Source organism: Anolis carolinensis, chromosome 4 (genome assembly GCF_035594765.1).
Source record: "Anolis carolinensis isolate JA03-04 chromosome 4, rAnoCar3.1.pri, whole genome shotgun sequence".
NCBI classification, from domain to species: domain Eukaryota; kingdom Metazoa; phylum Chordata; class Lepidosauria; order Squamata; family Dactyloidae; genus Anolis; species Anolis carolinensis.
Genome location: NC_085844.1, coordinates 25,683,057 through 25,707,440, shown reverse-complemented (window position 1 = coordinate 25,707,440; position 24,384 = coordinate 25,683,057). Strand labels below are relative to the sequence as shown.

Sequence of the window (24,384 nt, the reverse complement as noted above, 5' to 3'; positions counted from 1 at the left end):
TGCTTCAAAGTTAAACTGAGGCTGTGACTACATGGCCAAAATAAAGTAAACTCATGCTCAGAGATTTCCTAGTGATGTTACATTTCTGGTGAGGCCACATTGGATGCTAAACCACATAACTAGAATTCTGACATCATCAACAAGCCTCTGGGAGAAGGCTGTTTGCTGATAAGAAGAACAGTGGCAGGAATCCTGATGCATCGTTGAACCAGCTGGCCAAAGGGCTCTCAGGATTGCATCATTAAATAATGTTTGTTTGTTTTTTGGTGAGGTTGTAGACATGGCCTTAATGTACTTTATTTTTTTAAGCAACAGAGTTTCTTTCTTTCACTTACTCCCCCTGCAGCTCCTTTTAAAACCTCAGTTTGGATTGGGGAAACTTGCACCTGCCATTCATAGTTGTAAAAAGTGAGTTGAAAGTGGTGCACTTCTTACCCATTGAAACAATTCCCCAGACTGGATTAGGACAGGAATAAATGTGGGACAATTTATACATTGTGTGGCATATTATTTTGCCTAGAGATAGGCAGAGATATCACAGGTATTAGGGAGATTGGGGAATAAACAATGTGGTGATGCATCAGGAAATGGACTGAAATAAGAGGGACTGTTCTGTATTCTAAATGTCTGGAAATGCTTTGTTATTAGGGTTGGAGCCATGAGCGAATAGCCATAAGCACATCCTGGACTGTACTTTGTCAGATATCAAAATGATTTTTGGAAAAACAAATGGCAGACAACTCTATAAGTCAATAGGCAATAGAATGACAACCTGAATCAAAGATGAAACAATATCATTGTTCTTTTTTGAGATGACATCCAGTTGCTCTCATATTTTCAGTGCCATCAATCTTCATAGTTGCTTGATAGCAATCTTTTTTTCTGTGTGGGAGATGCAGTCATAGAATAATATTAGCTACAGTATCATTTTAAAAGAAAGTTTCAATCTTATCTTTGCAATTATGATCCAGAAGTGTAGCATCAGCAACTTCCTAAACATAGCATGCAGTACTTACATGAGTTAATTGCACAGTAAGGAGATAATACAGTAGCGTTAACACGATTTACTATGTAATTACCATTGCTTCCAATGAAATTATTGTGTAGCCACCACCTAGTATCTCATGTTATTTTGTGATAACTATAAAGTGATTACTGTGATTACTATTTTTGAGAGAATGCATTGATCTCTGCCCCAGGTTTACTGGGCAAATTTCTTCAAAACATAAATGAAAATATACCTTCCTTCTTAAAACAAATTGTTAAATTATGTATTCACATTTAAAATATATGCCTCACAGTGCATTTTTTTGGGGGGGGGGGAATTCTGCAAAGTTCAGGTATTGCGTATTCAGCAATGGTCAATAATTTATTTATTTATTTATTATTCAAACTTATACTTACTTACTTACTTAGGCGATCCCTCGTAGTTTGAGAACGATAGTCTTCCATCCTCCTTGGTATCTTGGAGGTGGGTTCTTAGGTGGCTGAAGAGACCTATTCTTGACTCGCATATTTTCCCGCAGTGAGGACATCGGTTTCCAGGTGGAAGGCGGTCCCGGTCGGGGTTAGCTTGACGCTCCTTCCTCTTGGCACATTTCTCCCTTAAGCCCTCCATTCGTGCCTCTTCGAACTCCGCAGCACTGCTGGTTACAGCTGACCTCCAATTGGAGCGCTCAAGGGCCAGGGCTTCCCAGTTCTCAGTGTCTATGTCACAGTTTTTAAGGTTGGCTTTGAGCCCATCTTTAAATCTCTTTTCCTGCCCACCAACATTACGTTTCCCATTCTTGAGTAGAGGAGCTGCTTTGGGAGACGGTGATCGGTCATTCGGACAACGTGGCCAGTCCAGCGGAGTTGATGGCGTAGGAGCATCGCTTCAATGCTGGTGGTCTTTGCTTCCTCAAGCACGCTGACATTTGTCCGCCTGTCTTCCCAAGAGATTTGCAGGATTTTCCTGAGGCAACGCTGATGGAAACGCTCCAGGAGTTTGGTGTGACGTCTGTAGACAGTCCACGTTTCGCAGGCGTAGAGCAGGGTTGGGAGGACAATGGCTTTATAAACAAGCACCTTGGTATCTCTACGGATGTCCCGGTCATCAAACACTTTCTGCTTCATACGGAAAAATGCTGCACTCGCAGAGCTCAGGCGGTGTTGTATTTCAGTGTCGATGTTGACTTTTGTGGAGAGATGGCTGCCAAGGTAGCGGAAATGGTTAACATTTTCTAATGTTACACCGTTAAGCTTTATTCCTGGCTTTGCAGAGGGATTAGCTGGTGCCTGTTGGAAGAGCACTTTGGTTTTCTCGATGTTCAGTGAGAGGCCGAGCTTCTCGTATGCTTCTGCGAAGGTGTTGAGAGTGGCTTGTAGGTCTTCTTCTGAATGCGCACAGACTACGTTGTCATCAGCATATTGGAGTTCTATAACAGATGTTGTGGTGACCTTGGTTTTGGCTCTCAGTCTGCTGAGGTTAAATAGCTTGCCATCTGTCTGACAGATGATTTCCACTCCGGTGGGAAGCTTCCCATCAACAAGGTGAAGTATCATAGCGATGAAGATGGAAAATAAGGTAGGGGCAATAACACATCCCTGCTTGACACCTGATTCCACCTTAAATGGGTCACTTTGGGAGCCGTTGCTGTCCAAGACTGTTGCCATCATGTCATCATGGAGGAGCCGCAGGATGTTCACAAATTTGTCAGGGCACCTGATTTTTTGGAGGATGGTCCAGAGAGCGCTGCAATTCACTGTGTCGAATGCCTCTGCAAGGTCAATGAATGCCATGTACAGAGGTTGGTTTTGTTCCCTGCATTTTTCTTGGAGCTGTCGAGCAGTGAAGATCATGTCCACTGTTCCTCTGGAGGGGCGGAAGCCATTCTGGGATTCTGGGAGGGTGTCTTCTGAGACAGGGAGAAGGTGGTTTGCAAGGATTCTTGCAAGGATTTTCCCGGCGGAGGTTAGAAGGGAGATACCATGATAGTTCCCGCAGTCTGTTCTGTCCCCTTTCTTGAAAAGGGTGATGATGGTGGCATCCTTGAAGTCTGCTGGGATTTTCTCGGTCATCCACACCTTTTCAATGAGCTGGTGGAGTTGTTGTATCAGCTCAGGTCCACCCTCTTTGAAGATTTCAGCAGGAATCCCATCAGGTCCGCTGGCTTTGTTGTTTTTTTGTTGGCTGATGGCATTGCTGACTTCTTCCAAACTAGGCAGTGCTGCAAGCTCATCCCTGGTTTGTTGTTGCGGGATTTGTGAGAGGGTCTCTTCGGCCACATTGGAGCTGCGATTCAGCAGGTTCTGGTAGTGCTCTTTCCAACGTAGTGCAATTGATGTTTTGTCCTTCAGAATTTTGGTTCCATCTGATGAGCGTAGGGGCTGTATGCCATGGTTTCTTGGTCCATAAATGATCTTTGTGGCTTTGAAAAATCCCTGAGCATCATGGGTATCTGCAAGGTGTTGGATTTCTTCAGCCTTCTTTGTCCACCAGATGTTCTTGAGTTCTCTGGTCCTTCTTTGGACCTCAGCTTTTGCACTGGCATAGATCTTTTTCTTGGCAGCACAGTTGGTGTCTCTCTGCCATGTTTTGAAGGCTTTCCTTTTGTTATCAATCAGCTGTTGGATCTCTTTGTCGTTATCATCAAACCAGTCTTGATGTTTCTTAGTTAGGTATCCAATGCTTTCTTCGCAGGCTGTGATGATGGAGGTCTTCAGTTTGTTCCAATGTTCCTCAACATTTTCGGGGTGTTCTGTGGGTAGATGATCTTTGAGTGTTGTTTGGAGAAGGGCTCGTTTGGAGGGCTCCTGAAGGGCTTGGGTGTTCATTTTGCGCCTTGTTTTTCTTCCTTGGAGTCTGCGTTTGGGGACGATCTTGATAGCCATTGTGGATCAGATTAACCTGTGGTCTGTCCAGCAGTCATCAGTACCTGTCATGGCTCTTGTGAGAAGCACATCGCAGCGGTCTCTGGCACGTGTAATAACATAGTCCAAGAGGTGCCAATGCTTTGACCGAGGGTGCTTCCATGATGTCTTGAGCTTGTTTTTCTGGCGGAAGAGCGTGTTGGTGATGACAAGGTTGTGCTCTCCGCATTTGGTGAGAAGCAAGATGCCATTCGAGTTGCTGTTTCCGACCCCGTCTTTTCCTATGATCCCTGGCCACAGGTCAGAGTCCCTTCCGACTCTTGCATTAAAGTCCCCCAGGAGGATGATTTTGTCCTCCTTAGGTATCTCTGATAGGATGGTGTCCAGCTGACAGTAAAATTTTTCCTTGATGTCTTCATCAGCATCTAGAGTTGGTGCATAGGCGCATATGATGGTTGCCTGTTGGTTTTTGGCAAGGTTAATTCGGAGGGTTGAAAGTCGTTCGTTGATGCCAGTGGGTGCTTCAGTCAGGTGCTTCACCAGGTCGTTTCTGATCACAAAGCCAACTCCGTGTATTCTTCGCTCTTCTTCAGGCAGTCCCTTCCAGAAGAATATATGCCGCCACTCTCCTAGGGCTTGGGGTGGCTTACAAGAACAGGCTAAAATCTAACCATTTAAAAACATCTTAAAAACATCTTTAAAAACATCTTAAAAACATCCTAAAAGCATCTTTTAATACCTAATAATGTTCTTAGTAATGTTCTGATGCATTCTCTGATTAGTCTTAAGATATTCCACTGAGTCATCCAATTTATGTGTCACATTTTATTATAACCTGCTATGTCCCACCCCAAATAAAATTTAACTGGAACCTATAAAATGCAACACATACTTTTATGAAAGAATTCAGTATTATACAAATAGTCTCCAGATACAGCCATTTATATTTTATTTTCTTCTTCTTTCCTCTAGTGTCTCTTTCTCTTTATAGGTTAGTCTTGGGCCCTGGTCCTTTGAGCTGCTACTACAACAGTGGAATTCTGCTCACATTGTTGTGTTATTGGATCATGGTACAGATTTACCTCAAGCTGCCACTAGTGATTATATACAGCAATTTTTGAATATATATGAATGCATTATGAGAAGTTACCATATATGCTTGTGTATAAGTTGAGGCAGGATTTGGTGGCAGAATTACTGATCTTGATATGACCCATGAATATGTTTAGAGTAAAACTTTGGGTTCATTTTGCAGAGAAGTAAAAGTGCCATTGCTTCTTTGGGGCCAGCCACTGCTTTTAGGTTCTTCACAAATGATCACAATTCTCAAGAGAAACTACTTCTGCACTTGCTCGGTCAGGGTATTTTTGTGGTCTATTTGTAGCATAACCACAATAGCCAAACATACAGCTTTATTCGTTTTGGTGATATCTGAATTTCCATATTAGCAATCTCTCTGGCTTTCCCTGTGTATATACATGTACAATTCAAACCCCACATAGAGATCCTTCCCCTTGTGCATATTCTTTGTGTATGGAAGGGGTTCAGAAGTTCTTTATTGCCATGCAGAGACAATAACTATACTTCCTCTCAGTGAAATAATTTTGTCAGATAATTCATATCTTGCTCTGTAACATGTTTCAGCTCAGTGCTATTTATGCTAGGCCCTTGACTGTTGACAGAAATGTGAGAAGATATATCTTTTTCCCCCAGTGCAGGTCCTCACCGCGTTAGGGATATTGGAATAGGAATGGGAAAACAACTATACAGGGAGTTCCCAAGTTACAAACAAGATAGGTTTTTTTTATTTATTTCCAGCATTTATACCCCGCCCTTCTCACCCGAGGGAACTCAGGGTGTCACCCGGGGGGACTTAAGAACCTTTGTTCTTAAGGTTTGTTCTTAAGTTGAATTTGTTTGTAAGTTGGAACAGGTAGGTTTTAAAGTGTAAATTTTGGATAAACATAGGGAAGGATTAGCATCCCTGTGGTGTTTGTTTTGTTCTCTGTGCCCCTGCTCAGAAGATTTCACCTCACATTCTGTCCCTGTGATAATTGGATTTTGAAAAATTGGCTTGTTGTGGAGACAAAGATTGGTGACAAAACTTCAGATAAAACACTTTTCTCTCATGATAACTCTTTCATAAGTGAATTTCTTTTCCAATGGATAGATCCCTCACTTCCTATTATGTGATCCCCATTTGTAACTATGAGTAATTTGTAAGTTGAATGTTTGTAACTTGGGGATTGCCTGTATTTAGGCTTTGAACTTGGATGAGCAGGCCAAACTGGCCTCTATTATGGAGACCTGGTTGGGCATGACTGGGGAGATTGATTTTTCACTAGAATTCTCCATGCTGCAGCAGGCAAGATCTGGGGAAAGGAGGGTATATTTGCATATTTGTAATGGTCTATCATGAATCCATCCCTCTGATCATATATCTCATCACACAGTCAGCAAGGTTTTAATGTGTGTATTTAAAATTGAGATAAAATAGGGTGCACCTCTCACACTTCTGGTCGACAGTTTCCCTTTCTGAGCCAATCAGGATGTATTATGATTAGTGCAGGAGGATTTTCTTTTGCTTTTGATGCTGAGGAACCTCAACATGAATGCTGACAATTCCCTTTCAGGAATAGTTCAGGACTTTATCTCTTTCCCAAGTGATATCCCGCTGTTCTCATGCTGTTGGGCACACTTTGGTCCTTGCCTAGTGTGCTGGACGGGATAATTGTTATCTGGGATTTAAGGAACTCAGTCCATTGTCATAGACAGACCAATACCTTGCCAGTTTTAGACTCACTGGGACTCATAACCTCTTTAGGGGTGGAGGATCAATTAAGATGGTCTGCCACAGGAGGCCTATGAACTCTCAAATGGTTTGCTGATGGGTCTTGCAGAATTTCTTAAGTTGTAATTTTAGCATATGATTCTTTCAATGTCCTGGTTGATCTCTAGAATGAGGAATTGGCCATAATGGTGAACACAATAGCTCCTGTAGATTTTCTCTAACAGCCTAGAGCTAAACTGCTTCTTGGTTCTCTAGGGAACTGGTGGCAATGAAATGAGTGAGATGGTGACAAGAACGGCAGTTTCTAGAGTGAAACTGAGTGAACATTGTATAAAGCCTACTTGAAGATCTACTCCAAGGTGACAAAACATAATCCCACTCCCATTACCCATCTTGCCAGTTCTCTCTAGCTTCTTTGAAAAGCCAGGAATGACAAGGCTGTAGCAGATATGTAGTGGCTCTCAGTTCTCCAAGGATCCTGTCTACATCCTCTAGATGCAAAAGCTGAAAGCATTTCATTACCATTGCCCAGGCCAGGGTTAAGTCTTCACCCACAAGATAGATAGATATATATATATATATATATATATATATATATATATATATATATAACTTGTAACTTCACAAAGAACCTGAGCACTTTTATCTGCCAAATATTAGCAAATTGTTCACAGCAGGTTATCACAGCGATCTAGAGGCTGCTTTTATGGATCAAAGTGTAAAAAGCCTCTGATGATTCAGAACAAATCTATTGGATGACTCTTCGCAAATGCATTTGTGGCAGAGAGGACAAAAGACTTTTCTGCTGTCTGAATTGCCATGGAGTAGGCCTTCAAGTAGGCTGTAGCTTGTGTTCAGCCAATTTAACTCCCTGTTTTCTGCCAATAGTACTCTAGGCACCATCTCACTTATTTCATTGCTACCAGAGTCCTAGAACCTCTTTACACAGGTTATATTTTGGTGCCGGCAGAGGGTGTTTACCAGTTCTTCTATAGAGCCCGATGGCTCCCATTCCATCCCAGAGAAGTACTTCTGGGGCTGCTCCATGGCTTAACTGACAGAAAACTTCTTACTTTTGGTAAGGGTATGAAATTGTGCAGATTTTTGTTCAAGGTTCTCATAAAAATTCAATAAATCAGAGGTCTGATGTGTGAAAAGGTTAAGGTGTCCAAAAAAGTTACATGAGATACTGGTGGAACAACATGATTTGCTGACACATAAGTGATGGTACTAGAAATTTTGAAAAGTGATGCAAAACCATAAACTAAGAACTAGTAAAAGTAATGTTCTGGAAAATCATGATGTGTATGTAAAGTAACCTCTATTATTAAAATGTAAGTGCTAGGTGAAAAATTGCCAGTTTTAAGGAACACCATAAAAATCAGCACTTTATTAGAACGTAATCATTCCCATGAGTATATATATAAGCACAGACTGTCAATGCATAAAGCGGGGAGATGCTAATATATAACTCATCTACATATTGTCTGCTTAATTTTTATTTTATTTTTCTTCCTTTTTATACATGACACCTGATGATTATATTTTTGAAGAAGATTATTGTATATTTTAATAATTCATTTAAATTTATTTTGTGTCAAAAGCATTGCATAATAAATAAATTTAAAAATGATAAAATAAAGGAATCACAAACAGCTAAATAGTTTTGGACCAAAAGCGGGCAACAGCAATCGCATTGTCCATAGCTTTAAATTCATTTAAATAAAATATTCATTTAAATAAAATATTTTAAGACTATTCTACTCTACACAGAATATATTTTGGAAGGGGTGGATTCAGAGAAAGATATCCTGGCTGAAAGAGAGCAAATAAAGCACCACTTACGTGCAGATTTAAACAAAGCATTACATTATTTCAGAAATGGCACACCCATTTCTTCATTGTATAATCAAGTGTTTGAAAGGAAAAAAAGAAGTGGTAGAAATGTGTTTGTAGAAAATATGAAGGTAAATATTGTGGTTTTAGCCTTGTGTGCTTGTACTAATCATTGTTTGCACATAGATGCAGAGAACAGTTAGTATATGTTTGTAGATTCTCAAAGCTACTGACAAAACCAATAGGCATGAGCATGAAACATCTTTGCATTTATCAGAAAAGAATCTTTGCAGAAAGGGACATTAATCAGGGGCAGCTGCTTGCTCCTTGGCTGAGAAAATGAGCAAGCCCAAGAGTCCGGCAGCAGATGACGATCTTATCAGATGGGTTGGAGGGGGAGACCTGTTCAGTAATATCATCAGCTTGCTCTTGCCAAGTCTGGCATTTCAGTTATCGTTCGTATTTATTGTGAAATGACTAGTGTAGAATAGGGTGCAGAAGAAATGAGGAGGGCTACACAAACTACACGTAACTGTGGTAAAGTAACAACTCAGTCTGCTAGGTCTGTGCAATGTCACTGTATAATTGGGAATCTTTTCTGTCATTTTGAAGTATCAGTGTAAAATTGGAGCTCAGGTTAACCCTCTCAGAAGAAAGAAAAATAAGAAACTAGTCACTGTAGCACCCACTGAATTCTTCATGTTTATGCTCCATATATTAAGTAAAACCATAAACAACCATACAAGCAAAAGTTGTATAGAAGAAAGTTTAAATTGTTATGTGAAAATAAGCTTGTTTTTTCCCTTCAAGGGAGCAAACCAAACTATTTGCATTTTCTTTGAAATTGAAGGAACATTTACAACTATTAAATACTGAGTCAGACCATTGGTTCATTTAGCCTACTGTTGTCATCATAGATCATCTGTCAGTCCCTAGGGCTCAGAAATGAGTCTTTCCCAGCTACCTGGAAATGTCAAGAACGGAACTTGGGACCCTCTGAATGCAAAGCGTGTGCTCTGCCATTGAGTTAGAGCTCTTCCCAAGATATGGACTTCTGAGATGTTATTTGATTCAAAACTAAAACTAAAACAAGTAATATGTTCCTGTTCATCGTTGAGTAGTTGAAATCTACAGGTAATACAAGTAAGAATTCTACAAATAATTTTTCAATATTGGTAATTTTTTTTGAAAAAATTATATACTGAATATAATGTTTAGCTTTCTCAGATTCAATTCCATCCTATCACTCTGAATACACCCCATGTCTTCTGATTTTGTTAACAAAGCAAGGTGGTCGACTACTATTTGAGTTTAAAATACTGTTACATATCCTACCAAATTTAGGCCGACTAGATGGCCGACATTTGGGATTTCCAAATAGGGATAGGAAATAATGATGTCCAAAATCTATAGAGCCATGCTGTTGTTGTTCTGTATGTTTAAATCATTTCTGATTTATGGTGATTCTATCATGGGGTTTTCTTGGCATGATCAGTTTGTTAGCAATTGCTTTCCAACATGGTTCTTAGTTAAACTTAATGGTACTGGGTTAGATGTACCAATGTTCTGACTGTGTTGAATGGACCTTTGCATGTTTGTATGTAATTCACATGTTCCATGGAAGATCTTAGTTTTGTCACAAGTTCCATAATTCTTTTGAACAACTGAATTCCATATTTCTGTTTGTTGACATCTCCCTGCTTTTTGTCTGGAGGAAAGTAAACACCAAATTTCTGGAAGATAAATATTTCAAATACAAACTTCCATCTTAATTTTTGACTGTAAAATAAGTCCTATTGCCTTTATTGTTATCATCACCACCACCCCACCATGCTGCCCTCTTATCACTCCCACTAGACTGCCTTTTATTCGTCATGTATATGTGCTTAATACAATTTACAAAAAAATTAAATATGCTAAGAAACATTCTAATAGAATAAGATAACAGTTTAACATAACACACTATATAAGGAAGAACAGAAATAAATCATAGGGTGCATCCCTACTATATAATTAATGCCATTTGACATTACAGTAGAGTCTCACTTATCCAACATAAATGGGCCGGCAGAACGTTGGATAAGCGAATATGTTGGATAATAAGGAGAGATTAAGGAGCAGCCTATTAAACATCAAATTAGGTTATGATTTTACAAATTAAGAACCAAAACATCATGTTATACAACAAATTTGACAGAAAAGTAGTTCAATATGCAGTAATGCTATGTAGTAATTACTGTATTTACGAATTTAGCACCAAAATACCACGATGTATTGAAAACATTGACTACAAAAATGTGTTGGATAATCCAGAACGTTGGATAAGCGAATGTTGGATAAGTGAGACTCTACTGTACTTTAAATGCCATGGCAGTCATCTGCAGATGAGAAGTTTGGCTTTGGGTTGACCATTAGAAGTACAGCTAAATATGCTAATCAATACTAGACCTGCCTTAAATTTGGTAAAACATGTAACAGTATTTTAATCTCAAATAGAATACACTTCCAAGGCTTTCCCCCAGAGAAAGAAATAACTTGTAGGTTTGTATAAAGGGTATTGGATATGTATTAGTGCTACAGATTTCCAATAATTTTTGCCGAGTCTCAGGGAGCAGACTTCCTTGAAGAAATAGATGATGCTAAAACAAGTTTAAATGTATTAAAACTGTAGTGTAGATTTCCAGCTGATACTTAAGTACAAATTGTGGCTATTATCTTCCCCTTTGTTCCGTTGAAATTATAATCATTGAAACTATATCATTCATCAGATAGCAGTTCAAAGTGTTAAGAATATTTCGGAAATTGTAGAATAAAGCAAGACCAACATTTTAATCTCTTTTGATTTCTATGGCTTTATTTTAAAAGTGATTGTGGAAGTGCTCCACTTTGCTTTGGCTTCACACTATATATTAGCTATTTTTTTTTTAAAATGCACTCTTGTGGAAGGCATACTTGTACTGTTGTCACCTGGCTTGAGTTGGGATAATGAGGGTCTCTCTTTCTTGTGTAAGCTGCTTTGTAAGAGCACAATCAACTGCATATTGTACAAAAGCACGTTCTTTTTCATTGTGGCCTTATTAATACATAAGATATATCACACTTAGGTTTCCTAGGCAAATCATCGTCACCGTCTATATGATCTCTTTAAAACACACACACTTTTATCTCTCTTATCTTAACATAGTTTTTCAAGTAAAAATACTGCTGTTAATTACTTATTGGTATGAAAAATGCTAATTTTTCTGCCAACAAGGCTCCTGAAGCAATGCTTCCCATGGAATTTCAGTTTAGTTTAACAGCAAGTGTTTTTCATTCTACATTTTTTGAAAATATCAAAATTGTGATAGGAACAGGCTACATTTTATTGTCTGATATATTTGTAAATGTGGAAACGTATAACGTTTAATGTCATCTAGTAATCTTATTTCTAAACACATTTTTTGGAACTATGTTCTCTTACGTTAGTGAAGGTACTGCAATAAATTGTTTTTTGGAGTATATTTTTGCAGTTTCATCTGTTTTATTATGTTTTAATGTTTTTTCTTTAAGAAGAACAATGTCATTTTTTACCAAGTGCAGAGCAGAGCATGCCCAAGAGTTTGTGTCTACTGACCCTATCCCTGATTTCAACCAGAAATTGAGTTTGGGTGTCCAGAAGATGTCTAGGGACTTCGGGTCCTTAACATGGGGATAACCCATGTTAACCCAGTTTTACCCCACATTAAGCAAAGTTGGGGAATGTTTGGAGTTTCTCTAAAACTCCAGCCCTGCATTTTGCGGTGCATGTGGACATCACAACCAGTTCTAATCTGAACTGGTCAACTGTCTACATAGGCCAGTGTCGCCATGCCATTTCTCCTGTGCTTGGTGGTGCAGTGAAAAAAGGATGGATTAGGCCCATGCCATTGTTTGGTCACTGTGGTAGATGGTCATGGAGCACCAGAGAGCATCCAGCTGTCATCAGGTGCCTTTGTTGATATCAGCCAAAGAATCTGCAGGACTAAGGAGGGGGTAGAAAATACATTTTTATCTTCAGGAAATTTGTAATTTACACACACACACACAAACATTTTTATGACTAGAAGAAGCTTTGTATGCACAGACGTCCTAAACTACTTATGGTCTTTGAAAACTGCACTGTGTTCTGATGATATTCTCACAGCAAGACAGGATAAAGGCATTGCCCAACTTAGAGGGTAAGGGGACTTGCAGTGTTGGACGCTTCCCATTGAGGAATGGCACCTGCAGGGGCTTCTTCCTCCCAGAAGCCCCCTGTGCAGCTGGAAAGTTTCCCGCCGCTTGGCCAGCTGGCTGATTGGCAGCAGGCCTGGCCTTGCCTTTTGATTGGCCAGGCCTGTTTTGGTGCAGCCCCAGCAGACAGGAAACAACATTGTCAGCTATATAGAACAAATTCTAAATTTTAAGCTAAAAGGAAATTTAGGAAATCACAAAACTGAAGTCAAAAACAGGGAACACTTTAATGTCAAGTCCTTGGTCCAATTCCTTTATACTGCATATCTGATTATGGTGATTTTTTTTGTTGCAGCAACTTCTACATCCCATTCACAGCCGGTCTTACTATAGAATGGCTGAAAAATTGAGTGCTGTATGTATCTAGTTTCTACTTCTAAGGAACAGGTGCCATGTTTCTTGTTGTAGAATCCTGAATGAATTCTTTGAAAGGAGGATGTTTCTGTTTTGCCACCTCTATTATGTTATCTGTTCCCGCACAATTACACACTAATTCAGGGTCTTTGTGTTTGGCTAATAGCGTCTGATTCAAGGCTGTCACAGAGTATCTCTTCTTCATGAACTTCTAATGCTTCCTGCCAGTGGTCTGAGCACTTAGCTGTGGAGCACATTTTTCTTTAACCAGATGCTCATCATGGAGAAATCACCAGCCGCCTATCAAGAGCTGATGCTGTCTACTAGAGATACATGTAACTAAAATCATAATTATCAAAAGTATATGATGTTTTTTGTTTCTTAACCTTGCTTATCCCCCACAATAAATGTAGCTGTCAGCAGGATAAGTTCAAGCAACGGATAAGGTCAGAATTTCATTTAGTGACAACTTCCTTCAGAATGAACTTATGAGAGTCAATTTATTAAAGAGTCAGGAGGGATAACATCACTGAATGGCTAGCCTGATTTATTTGGGTTTGACTGAAGTATTTGAAAAGAGAGTGCTGTATTTCAAGTTTATGCTCAGAACTGTAGTTTAATGTGGCTCAAAGATTTGAGTACTGTGGGGCAGCGAGGGATGGGGTGAAAGTGGCAATTGCCGCAGCTGCTTCAAGAGATAGCCTAGTAAGGCAGTTTTGTGGCTTCACTACACAGGATGCAGTACTTGATTTTGGAAAACCATGCAGAAACATATATGAAATACATTTTTGTATTCAAATTGAGTCCACCTTTAAAGTGTTTTCCAATGTTCAGCATAACATTTTAATCTGTTATTGTTGAGTTTGTTGTTGTTGCATAATTGGGAGAATCTGGAATTGCCAAACAGTTCAATAAGCTTGGTTTGTGATTTTCAGAGCACTTGAGATTTTTTTCCCTCCACTTCAGGACCTGTTGTGATATGCATGTTCATAAAAATTCTTTAGATCCAAAAGTTCTGTATGGTAAATGAACTAGGTGTTTCTCCACTTGAAGGAATCCTTCCACTGGAGAAAGGAAGCTCTATGCTGTGGAGTCAAGGGAGTTGTAATTTGGCACCAGCACTCCTGAGCAGAAAAGGCTAAAGACCTTTTAAAACTATAACTCCCATGGTTCCACAGTCTTGAGCCATGGCCATTAGTAGTATCAAACTGCATTGATTAAATAGTGTAGATACAGGCTTTATCTCTGGAGCAGAAGAAAATTAGCTTCCTCAATCTTCAATATACTGTTCTTTCAAATATTTAAATATAGCTATCATGTCACTTGTTTGTTTTATGTATTTTAATGTATTTGCTTACATACTATAAAGAGTCACCATCTGTTTTGAATCTATGAAAACTATTAAAGCTTTTTTTCTACAAATTATGCATGCTAGTAAATTATTTAATACATTTAATAAATTATTTATTAATTATACTTTTAAGCACCCCACATCCTTATTGATATCAGTGCAGTGTAAAACTATTACTAATGATTGAAAAGTCACATAGACATGTTTGTACTAGATACTAAATGTGCTTTGATATTTGGTAAAAGGACTAGGAAGTAGATATTTTCACTAATTCTTATATCCACTACAGATAAACAAGAAAAAAAATTGGGTAAAGTTGAAGCCTTGCATTTTGGCCTAGTATCTACTAAGGTGGGCTGATTATCTTAAGAGCCATGGGATGTTTTGTAGCTGAGCTAGTGATCCATGACTTGGGGCTTCTTTTACAGTGCAGATATTATACGTCTTTGAGTAATCACAGACTTTAGAAGTATGCTATATCAACAAGATAAGAGGAGGAGCCCACAGCACTGGAAGCATTTATCTTTTAACCAAAATTGATTAGTGTATACCATAGGTCTCACATATTTTGTGAGCTGGAAATATGAGAAATATGTTTGTGTGTGTGTGTGTGTAAGGGGGAGAGAGGACAGGGAATCTTGATGTGAAGTCATCATTTCAGATTAAATGCTCATGGTGCCACATTTGTAATGAATATCAAAATTCATTTTCAAAATTACAAAATTTTTAAAAATGTGCCTGAACTTCTTCATTTTTAGGGAGATATTAGATTTAAGGGGGATTATTCCCATGTAAGTGTATATAGGACTACGTAAATCAGAGCATTCCATACTTCAAAGTTCCTGCAATATAGGGTGTTTGATACTTTCAAGGTGAACCTAAGAATGTACTGGACAGACCACAAAATAGCAATTGGTTTAGCTCAGTGTGCTATTGGGACAAATCAAGTGTGCTTGGTTTTGTTTCCTTGAAAAATATGCCATAAAATTGGTGATAAAGTGTGTTTCAGTTGACACACTTTTTCCCCCCGTGATAACTCTTACAGGAACAAATATCCCTTCCTAGGGGTAGATTTCTTCACTTCCTGTTATCTAACCCTCGTTTGTAAATAGGAATCATATGTAAGTTTGGTGTTTGTAACTCAGGGACTTCCTGTAAAAATACCTGTACATTTCTGAGCAAAAATATTATTTTCTGCACAAAACATTCTGTTTTTCATGCAATGAAGAACCCCATGTGTGAACTTTGTGCAAACTAAGTCCTGAACTGCAAATAGTCTTTGAAAACAGCACTGTTTTTTACTTTAATGCTTCAGGCAGAAAATTATTAATTTTACTAATTGGTTCCTTTGAGAATTGATTTTACAAAGAATTACCTCTGTGGTTCAGTACCTTTTATAACCTACTCCAATTGTAATGTTTGATTGTAGAACCAGCTGTGTCTTTGCATGATTAGAGTTGGATGCAAACTTTCTGCCTTTTCACAATTTGCAGATAGGCGGTTTGGGGTATTGGGCCAGAAACGGTTTGCTGGCCAAGATGGTTGTATACCTGTGTATTCATCTTCCTCAGTTTGAGTATCCTTTTAGGGATCTTGAGGTAAAGCTTTCTGGGAAATGCACAGCGCGGGGCCGGTTGGATGATGGGTTGCATCCATTTGAGTCTCACTTCCAGTTGTTCCCTGTTTCCAGCAGGTGAACAGGGATTCATCCCACCTCTGATAGGTGGTTCACTGTTACTTTCTGCCATACCAAGACTCTTTAGCTGTAATCAACAATGTGGTGTTTTATACTCCAGCAAAATGTTTCACTAGTGGAACTTGTGCCCACACACCACTTTTTACAGCTCAGGTCACAATCTGAGATTGATTTGAGAATAAGACTGTAAACAAAGAAGGAGCCTTTAACCTCCTTCACTGAGTATTAGATGTTGAGAACCATCTGTTTCCCAAAGGGAAATGTCTACACATTTTCATCTATTTACTCCTGTAATACTGAAAGGCTTGCCGGGTTTATGTGGTAATGAAAATGTGTGCAAGAACAAGAAAGTAAAATAGCAACAAATTGAGAGCTGGGCATCTTGTTGGGAAGGGGTGGCAAGTTTCAACTTAACTGAGTGATTGTAGGTTTAAGACCTTCTTTCACCAAAGAGTTAACTTCAAAGTAGGGGATATTTCTGTCATTTGTGACGTAGTTATCAGCAATGTCAAACCATAGGATTCGATCTCCTCCTTGGCTGTAGACTACAAAGCCTGATGTAGCTGGCTTCCCTATAGTAGACATTATTTGGTTAATAAGCATATTTAGTCTTTATTGAGTTTTTCTTTTTGCAAAGTTGGAATGGAGTGGTGACCCATTCCATTTTTAACAAACATTTTTTTGTACTTCTGAAAATTGTGTGGGTCTCCTCAGTGTTCTGCTAACTTTTGGCTATAGTCCTATTATTACCATCGAGCACCTTAGTTCACTAAGTGATGTACTACTGATAATTTACTTACATTCAAACTTTTGTATATTTGTGTTTTCCTGTGATTAGCTTGGATTGTACTCACACATTTTTTACTATGGTAGTTCATATTATCTCTGCTGTCACAGGCTAGAAGGGACTGCATTCTGGATATCAGATTGATTAATTTGCAGAAAGAAACTACAGATCTTGATTCAAGGGACAGTTGAAGTTAGCTGATATTTTTATGACATCAGTTACGATTTTATGCTAGGGAATGGTAGTTTGGGATGGCACTGAAAAGGGAGACACCTTCATCCCTTCTACATTGTAGGCATTGATTCAAATTAATGTTATGTGCAGTAAGAGGTGGAATATAAGAACAAGTAGCCACCTGGAATTAACATAGCTCTAAAAGTTCAGATTCATTAACTGCACTAAAATATAGTGATGAGTTATTAAAGAAAAAATCAATAAAATAAGAATGATATGTATGATGGCCAATTCAGTAATAAAATTGAACAGAAAAAGGAAGACTCATACTGAATACTTTTTGCAGCACTGTATCTTGTCTAAGTATCCTTGAAATTGTTCTATTAATGACTGTTTCCTATTTAAAAAGAATAGTATCATCCTGTGCAACTGGGAACTTTGCTAGATGTTTGGTTATCACTGAATGATCTGCCCTAAGTTTGTCGTTCTTAATCCATTAAAAGACAGGCCTGCTTGTAAATCCACAGGTATAGATAAGGAGTCACTGTTTGACTGAGTCTGAACCCTTTTCAGATGAAAAATGTCAGTGGCAGAAAGGGAGGCTGAATTATTTTTTTAAAAGGGTTTTCAAAGATTCTCATGATTCCTCTGGTATCAGTTAAATGTGACATGCCCATAGACACACTTCCTTTTTAATGTGTAAAGCAGACAAATACAGCTAGTTTAATCTTTATGTAGGAGAAAACACTGCTGTGTATGTTCATGAGCATATATTTTTCTGTGAATTAATCTGAACTGGGGAGAGGTATTTTTGAAAAGCATTCTGTTGTTGTATAAAAGAAACACAAGCTATTTTTCGCATCTCTTACAAAAGTGCCTAAAGGAGTATGAGAAGGAAATACATCACAATGTAGTAGAGTATGAGGGATCTGGTCCAGTAGTTCCTGGTCCCATTATTGGCTAGGCTGGATATGTATTTTCTCCTGCAATTACATATGTGTACTTATGACTCAAGCAGGATCTGAATAAAGGTCCAAACCTTTATACAAAGCTGGTGACAATAAAAGGACTATGGTAGCATTGCAAGATAAAAATGGTGGGAACCCAGGATTGCATCTTTTTACCCATTCAGAAACATGGGAATGTAAAAAGGTTTTTGTTTTTCAGATGAGCACTGCCAAATAGTCAAGCCTGATTAGGTACAGTGCGCTGTGATGTCATCACAGTTAAAATGTGATCCTTGATTGACCCAAATTGCAACCAAGAAACTCTAAATATGCAATTGCAACAGGAGTGTGCCAGGGCTGTGAGTAGGCATAAAAATGTGAAGATGAGTTAGGCAAAGTATTTGGATGGGTAGGGGACTTTTCACACGCCCTAATTTCATTTTTCAGTTCAAAAACATTGAAGTGTAAAAACTGGCACTGCACTGTTCACAAAACATGTTAATTAAATTTCATTTTTCTGTATCTATGAATATTTGGGAAGAATATAAGTGGAATTTAAATAATTCATATTTAAAATACTTTCCAGAGTTCATATTGCTTTTTGCATATGTCTGAAACTATCACTGTGATGGATGCTTTTTTTCTTTCCACAGATCCGTAGCCAGTGTATATCAATACAACTATGCACAAAGCCACATCAGGATTATGCAGATTTAAAGTATCTGAGAAAGCATGCATAATTTTAGTGGTCTATTTTGGGAATTTGCAAAATCAAATACAATATTTTTTAGTGCAATAAGGAAAAGCCACATGTGCAGATTGCTAAAATTTATTGCAAATCTATAATTTTTTACCCTGCATATTAGAGATGTTGTAGACACTGTTCGAACATATTGGTAAAAAAGTCTTCATGTGAAATTGTTGATGTTCTTAAAATGCTGGTAACTCTAGTTATGAAAATGTATTTTTATAGATTCCTTTATGCTCTTTTTTATAGAAGTAATTTTATTTTTGGTATATTGGCATCCTATACCCTAGTCTGTCATGGAATTCAAGGTGGCATACATGGATTTCATAATGGACCTATAGCTAATGAAGGCTGCTAGTGACAGCAAGGTGGCTTCAGACTAGGTTCAGGCTAAGAACACTGGACAGCCTACATCAACTCAAATTTTATCTAGTTCTATTTTTACATACCCATCTCATAAAAATGGCATTCAGAGGTGTTCTGTCTCTGATTCCAGAACACACAGTCTTCATTCCCCTGCACTGGTTTAACGGAATCCGATGGGCAACCACTGGAAGTGGTCTTACATCATAGGATGGCCTCTGTGGGACTTTGGCAGGACAGAGAAACAAAGCAAAGAATGTGTGGAATAAAGTCCTAAGATTTTTAACCACTGGTAGCCTTATCCTCTAAGCACCTTTTAAAGCCATCAAAGGCTTTGTCTACACTATATGAAATATGCTGGAGTACTCTACTCTGAACTGCTCCAGGAGTGCAGCAAAGCCATTATGCTGTCCAGGGAGTCAACACTTCCCTATCCTCTTTGGGGACACTGCTGCCATTCTCTTGCCTACCAAAATCAGCTCTGTGGCAGAGCCTTGCTTGTAATGTCACTTGTAAGGTTACAGAAGAGTGGCCAGCCATATAATTGCCAGAATTGATGTTGCCAGCAAGGCTCTGCCAGGATGCTGCTTCTGGCTAGCAAGACAGCAGTTGGTCTTTTCAATATGTGAACATTGGAGTGTTCAAAATCCAGGCTGTCCACACATCAAAAATACGAAGGATCACTCTGGAAGTTCTGGAGTAACCTGTGGTTCTTCTTATTCCAGATTAACACCTTGAAACAGTACTGCTGCATAATCATATTCCATGCAAGATTAGTGACTATCAACAAATCTTGTGGCAGTGAATTCTATGATTTAGTTATGTGCTGTGTAAAAAAGTAATAATTCTGAATGAAAAGGTGACCCATTTGTTTTGTTTGCATCACTTTCAGCTTTTTCTGAATCTCCTTCAGATCTCCAGCATTCCTTTTGAGATGTGATGACCAAAATAGTACATAGTTGCATTCTCTACACCAGGAATCCTTAAACCTTTTAAACAGAGGGCCAGTTCATGGTCCCCCAGGCTGTTTAAGGACAATGGCTATAGTTGGGAAAAAAATGAATTAATGTAGTGCAAAAAAAAATATGTAAGGACAATACAATATTTAAAATGAAGAACAATTTAACCAACGTGAACTTACCAATATTTCAATGGGAAGTTATGGTCTGCTTTTGGCTGATGAGATAGTTAAGTTAATTAGGACTGTTGCTGTGTGCCTTCAAGTCATTTCAGACTTAGGATGACCCTAAGTCTAAGGTTTAGGTGGCAGGCTAGGTAAATGACCTTGAGGGCCACTTCTGACCCATGGACTTATTTTGGGGATCCTTGCTCTACACCATTTTTAAAAGCAGAGCTATGCAGTAGTTGAGCTATGAAGTTGTGAGATTGAGCTATGAAGTTGTGAGAGTGGGGATTACTGAGGCTTTTTTAAACAAAAATTCAGATAATGAGAATAATCATAAGGGGGGGGCAATTTGGTTCACATTTTTCAAGAAGGCAAGGTGTAATTATTTTCTGTATAGGCTCTCTAATAATTGCCCATGGAAATGTGCGTGTTGGAGTTCTTGTAAGCAGTTATTTTGTTTGTTTCTCAGGGGAGTTGGAGATTTTCCAGAGAGATGGGGAACGTAAGATCCAGAGTCGACAGCAGCTTCCCGTTGGAACAACATGGGGACCATTTGCTGGGAAGATGGATTTGAATAACAACACATTGGTATGTTGAGATACTGCATGTTACAGTATCATTTGCTGTTCTTTAAGAGGTATAATTTATTATGATAGAGATATGCAGGGAATGGAAGGAGGAAATTGATGAAGAAATGCTACATTTACCTTGGTATGAGGTTGTTTTTCTTGTTGGTTTCCACATTTGAGCAAACCTTTGAATTCCTGAAGCTATAGTTTACAACAGGAGATAGGGAACCCTTATTAGCCCAAGGGATTAATGTAGTTTCAGAGAAATTCTTAAGGGCCTCCTTCCAGTGGTCACATCAGAAAAGGTGACACCAGAAATGTGAAAGTCTGAAAAAAAACCTCATAAGAATTAACAGGAACAAACACATTTTCCCCCTCAGAAAAGTTAAAAAACACTTTAGAGATTTTTCTTTTACAATGACTAATAAAATGTTTAAGACAAGATGCTCACATGTTATTATTGTTATTGTTGTTTGTCTCCAACTCAACTCCAACTTATGTCAACCCTAACATGGGGGATTTTTTGCGAAGATTTATTTAGCAAATGTTTGCATTGTTTCCTCTAAGACTGAGAGTGTGTGATTTTCCCAGGGTCATCTAGTAGGATTTCATGACTGAGCAGGGATTGAAGTCCAGATCTCAAAGATTATTTGCCCAGCACTTCAACTGTTACACCAGGCTGACTTTCATTGTTTACATGTTTATTGCCCCCAAATCAATTATAAAAGGAAGGTTTTTATATAGGACCATATACAGTAAGAGAGCATTACAATTCCTGGTCTTGGTTTCCTTTTCTCAGTTCTTTTTTTATGATAATAAATGTGCTATTGATAGTATCAAAGACTAATAGAGAATAATAGAATATTTTTGTGTTTTATTGATGTTAATGATTTCTTATAATTTTATTGTTTTTTTTTTCTCTATGGTATGCAAATTGGCAAAATTAAGGAGGTTCCTTATAGTTCAGGTGCCCATTATAGTTCAGGACCTTGTAATTCCATTTGTAAAAAAGATTTAAAAATGCAAATTGTAATGATATTCTGAAAAAACTACTTTTGTCATATCATAAAATTTAAATTAATGCCAAACCAAATTATATATAATGTGCTTTCGTTCCTATGTTCCTAAACTGCTTGCCTTTCAATCTCTAAAAAGTGACAATACTATGAAAACAATACAGTTTTTACTCAGATGTTTCTCCCTGCTCCCCCATGTGGGAAAAACAAGTGAAAGCGGATTTTTCCTAATGCTGCAAAATTTCTAGAAATTTCAATTTTTGTATGGGACAAGATGAAGTACTTTGGCCACATAATGAGAAGACAGGAAAGCTTGGAGAAGACAATGATGCTGGGGAAAATGGAAGGAAAAAGAGAAAGGGGCTGACCAAGGGCAAGATGGATGGATGGTATCCTTGAAGTGACTGGTTTGACCTTGAAGGAGCTGAGGGTGGCCACGCCCGACAGGGAGCTCTGGAATGGGCTGGTCCATAAGGTCATGAGGAGTCGGAAGTGACTGAATGAATAAACAACATGTGGGACAAAACACATATTTTATTTTGATCCTCTTGTTGCTAGTAATGTTCGCAATATACTTCTTGACCTTATCTTTCATTAGATTTGAGAAAATGATGTACTTATGGTCTTGATACTTCAGGTCACTAAACTAAATAACTGGTGTTCCTAAATACGTTTGTGGTTTTCACTGCTATTATTTATTACTGCCTAATAGAGGGACATCTAATAGAAGGGCATCAATTTGCAGTGTTATTACTTGTACAACTTTGTGACAAATAAAACCTAAACAATGAATACCTTTTCCAATCATTTCAGCAACATTGCAAATTTGAATTTAGACTTGGTGGTAGTTGGCTCAGAGGAGCCAGTCGACTAATTAATTCAGTAAAGTAATTAATTGAGTCACTGTGCCAGATGTCAAACACTTTCTAGATCTTTCAAGTTCTTATCTCAAATCGCGTTAACAATATACATGTCACAACACTGAGAGGTTGGGTACATTGAATAAACTGATTGAAGTGTCATTTCTCACTGCAACAACAGCAACAGACACTTGGTCAAATTTAGCTAGCATTGATGAAGAATCACGGAGGCAGTTAGCCAAAGAACCGGACTCCATTAACCTAAGCAGAGTATGCTAACATGAGGTCACTGAGGGGAAGCTCTTGCAGATGAACTTGGAAGGAAATGTGCCAAATGTTTCTGATTCATAAATTAGTCAAGAGTCACACTTACATAATAGCAGAATGTTAGTATCAGATACTTTGCATTGTTTCACTGATTGCTTGTCATAAAAAGCATTTAAATACTTTTACTTTTCTCATATTATTGTTCTTTCCAAATTAGAAAGGTTCATATCTTTGTCTACAGGCATGCAATAGAATTTTGTTTTTAGCTTTTTTCTTTCTCAGATAGGCTTTCTTAACATTTGCATGCAATTAGTGTAGTAAGATACATTGGTTTTGTTCTTAAAAAATAACAATTTTTATTGAAAACATGTCATAATTATTTTGGTCTGTGCTTGGCCAAAAAAGCCCCAAGCAATCCTGAATGACTTGAGTGTCATACCTTGAGAGTGGAGCAGGCTGCTTTTAGAGGTCCAACACTTCGACTCTTCTTACCATGAGGATGTTTCCTTTAAAGAATAGCTGACGTCTGCTTTCCTGAAGTGTTCACCCATTGATTTTAGGCCTCTTTTTTGAAGTCTGCTTTATTATCTGCATAACAACCTCTCAGATATTTATGCTATCATGTCTCCCTTTAATCTTCTATTCTGCAAACTAAACATACCCCATTCTTTAAATGGTTCATTATAGGATGAGGCTTCCTGACCTCCATCATCCTAGTCACCATGTACTGCGATAGCCATTAGTCATGGTACTTCTCAAGACCAGTCATAGCATTCCTGATGCAGACTGCTTCTGCAGTGAGAGAATATAATTGAACAGTTAATTGTTCTGATCTGACCATTAAAGTTCTCTTAATGTATCTAAGATTTAAAGGTTTTCTTATGTGTGTCATCAACTTAGATACCCAGATCCTTGTTAAATGTATTGCTGTGAAGCCAGGTTTCCCCAGTCCTATATTTCTAATGTTTTGTATCTAAATGTGAGCTTTTACATTTGTCTTTGCTGGATTTTAATAGATTTTGGATCAGGATACAAGCCTTTCAGGATCATCGGAATCTTATTACTATATTCTGTGGTGGTAAACATTGCCTCCCAATTTCATATCATCTGCATATTTGCTGGGCATCCACTTCGTGCTTTCTTGGAAAAGCATAAATCCAAGCCAGATTTTTGCAGCTGTCTACTTGCAACCTTCCTATAGATTGGTACACGACCATTCGTGACTGCTGCTTCTTGGTTATGCCTGTTCACCATCCCTGTATTAGGAGAAGATATCACTGAATTAGGATTCACCTAAAAGTTGTATCTTCCATCTTGCATTGTTGCTTTTTTTTTTGTTAACATGAATATGATGGGATACTTTGTTAAATGTGTTGGTAAAATTAAACTTTATCCA

The 24,384-nt window shown here is 38.2% G+C and overlaps 1 protein-coding gene across 2 annotated transcripts in view; it reads left to right on the top strand.

Annotated features, from left to right (window-relative positions):
* Positions 1–24,384, top strand: part of zfpm2 (zinc finger protein, FOG family member 2) — a 372,116-nt gene that overhangs the window by 154,199 nt on the left and 193,533 nt on the right. For both annotated transcript variants that reach the window (XM_062980095.1, XM_062980094.1), the window contains one exon: positions 20,746–20,864. In XM_062980095.1, coding sequence (XP_062836165.1) covers positions 20,746–20,864 — 119 coding nt within the window. The remainder of the gene's footprint in view (positions 1–20,745; positions 20,865–24,384) is intronic.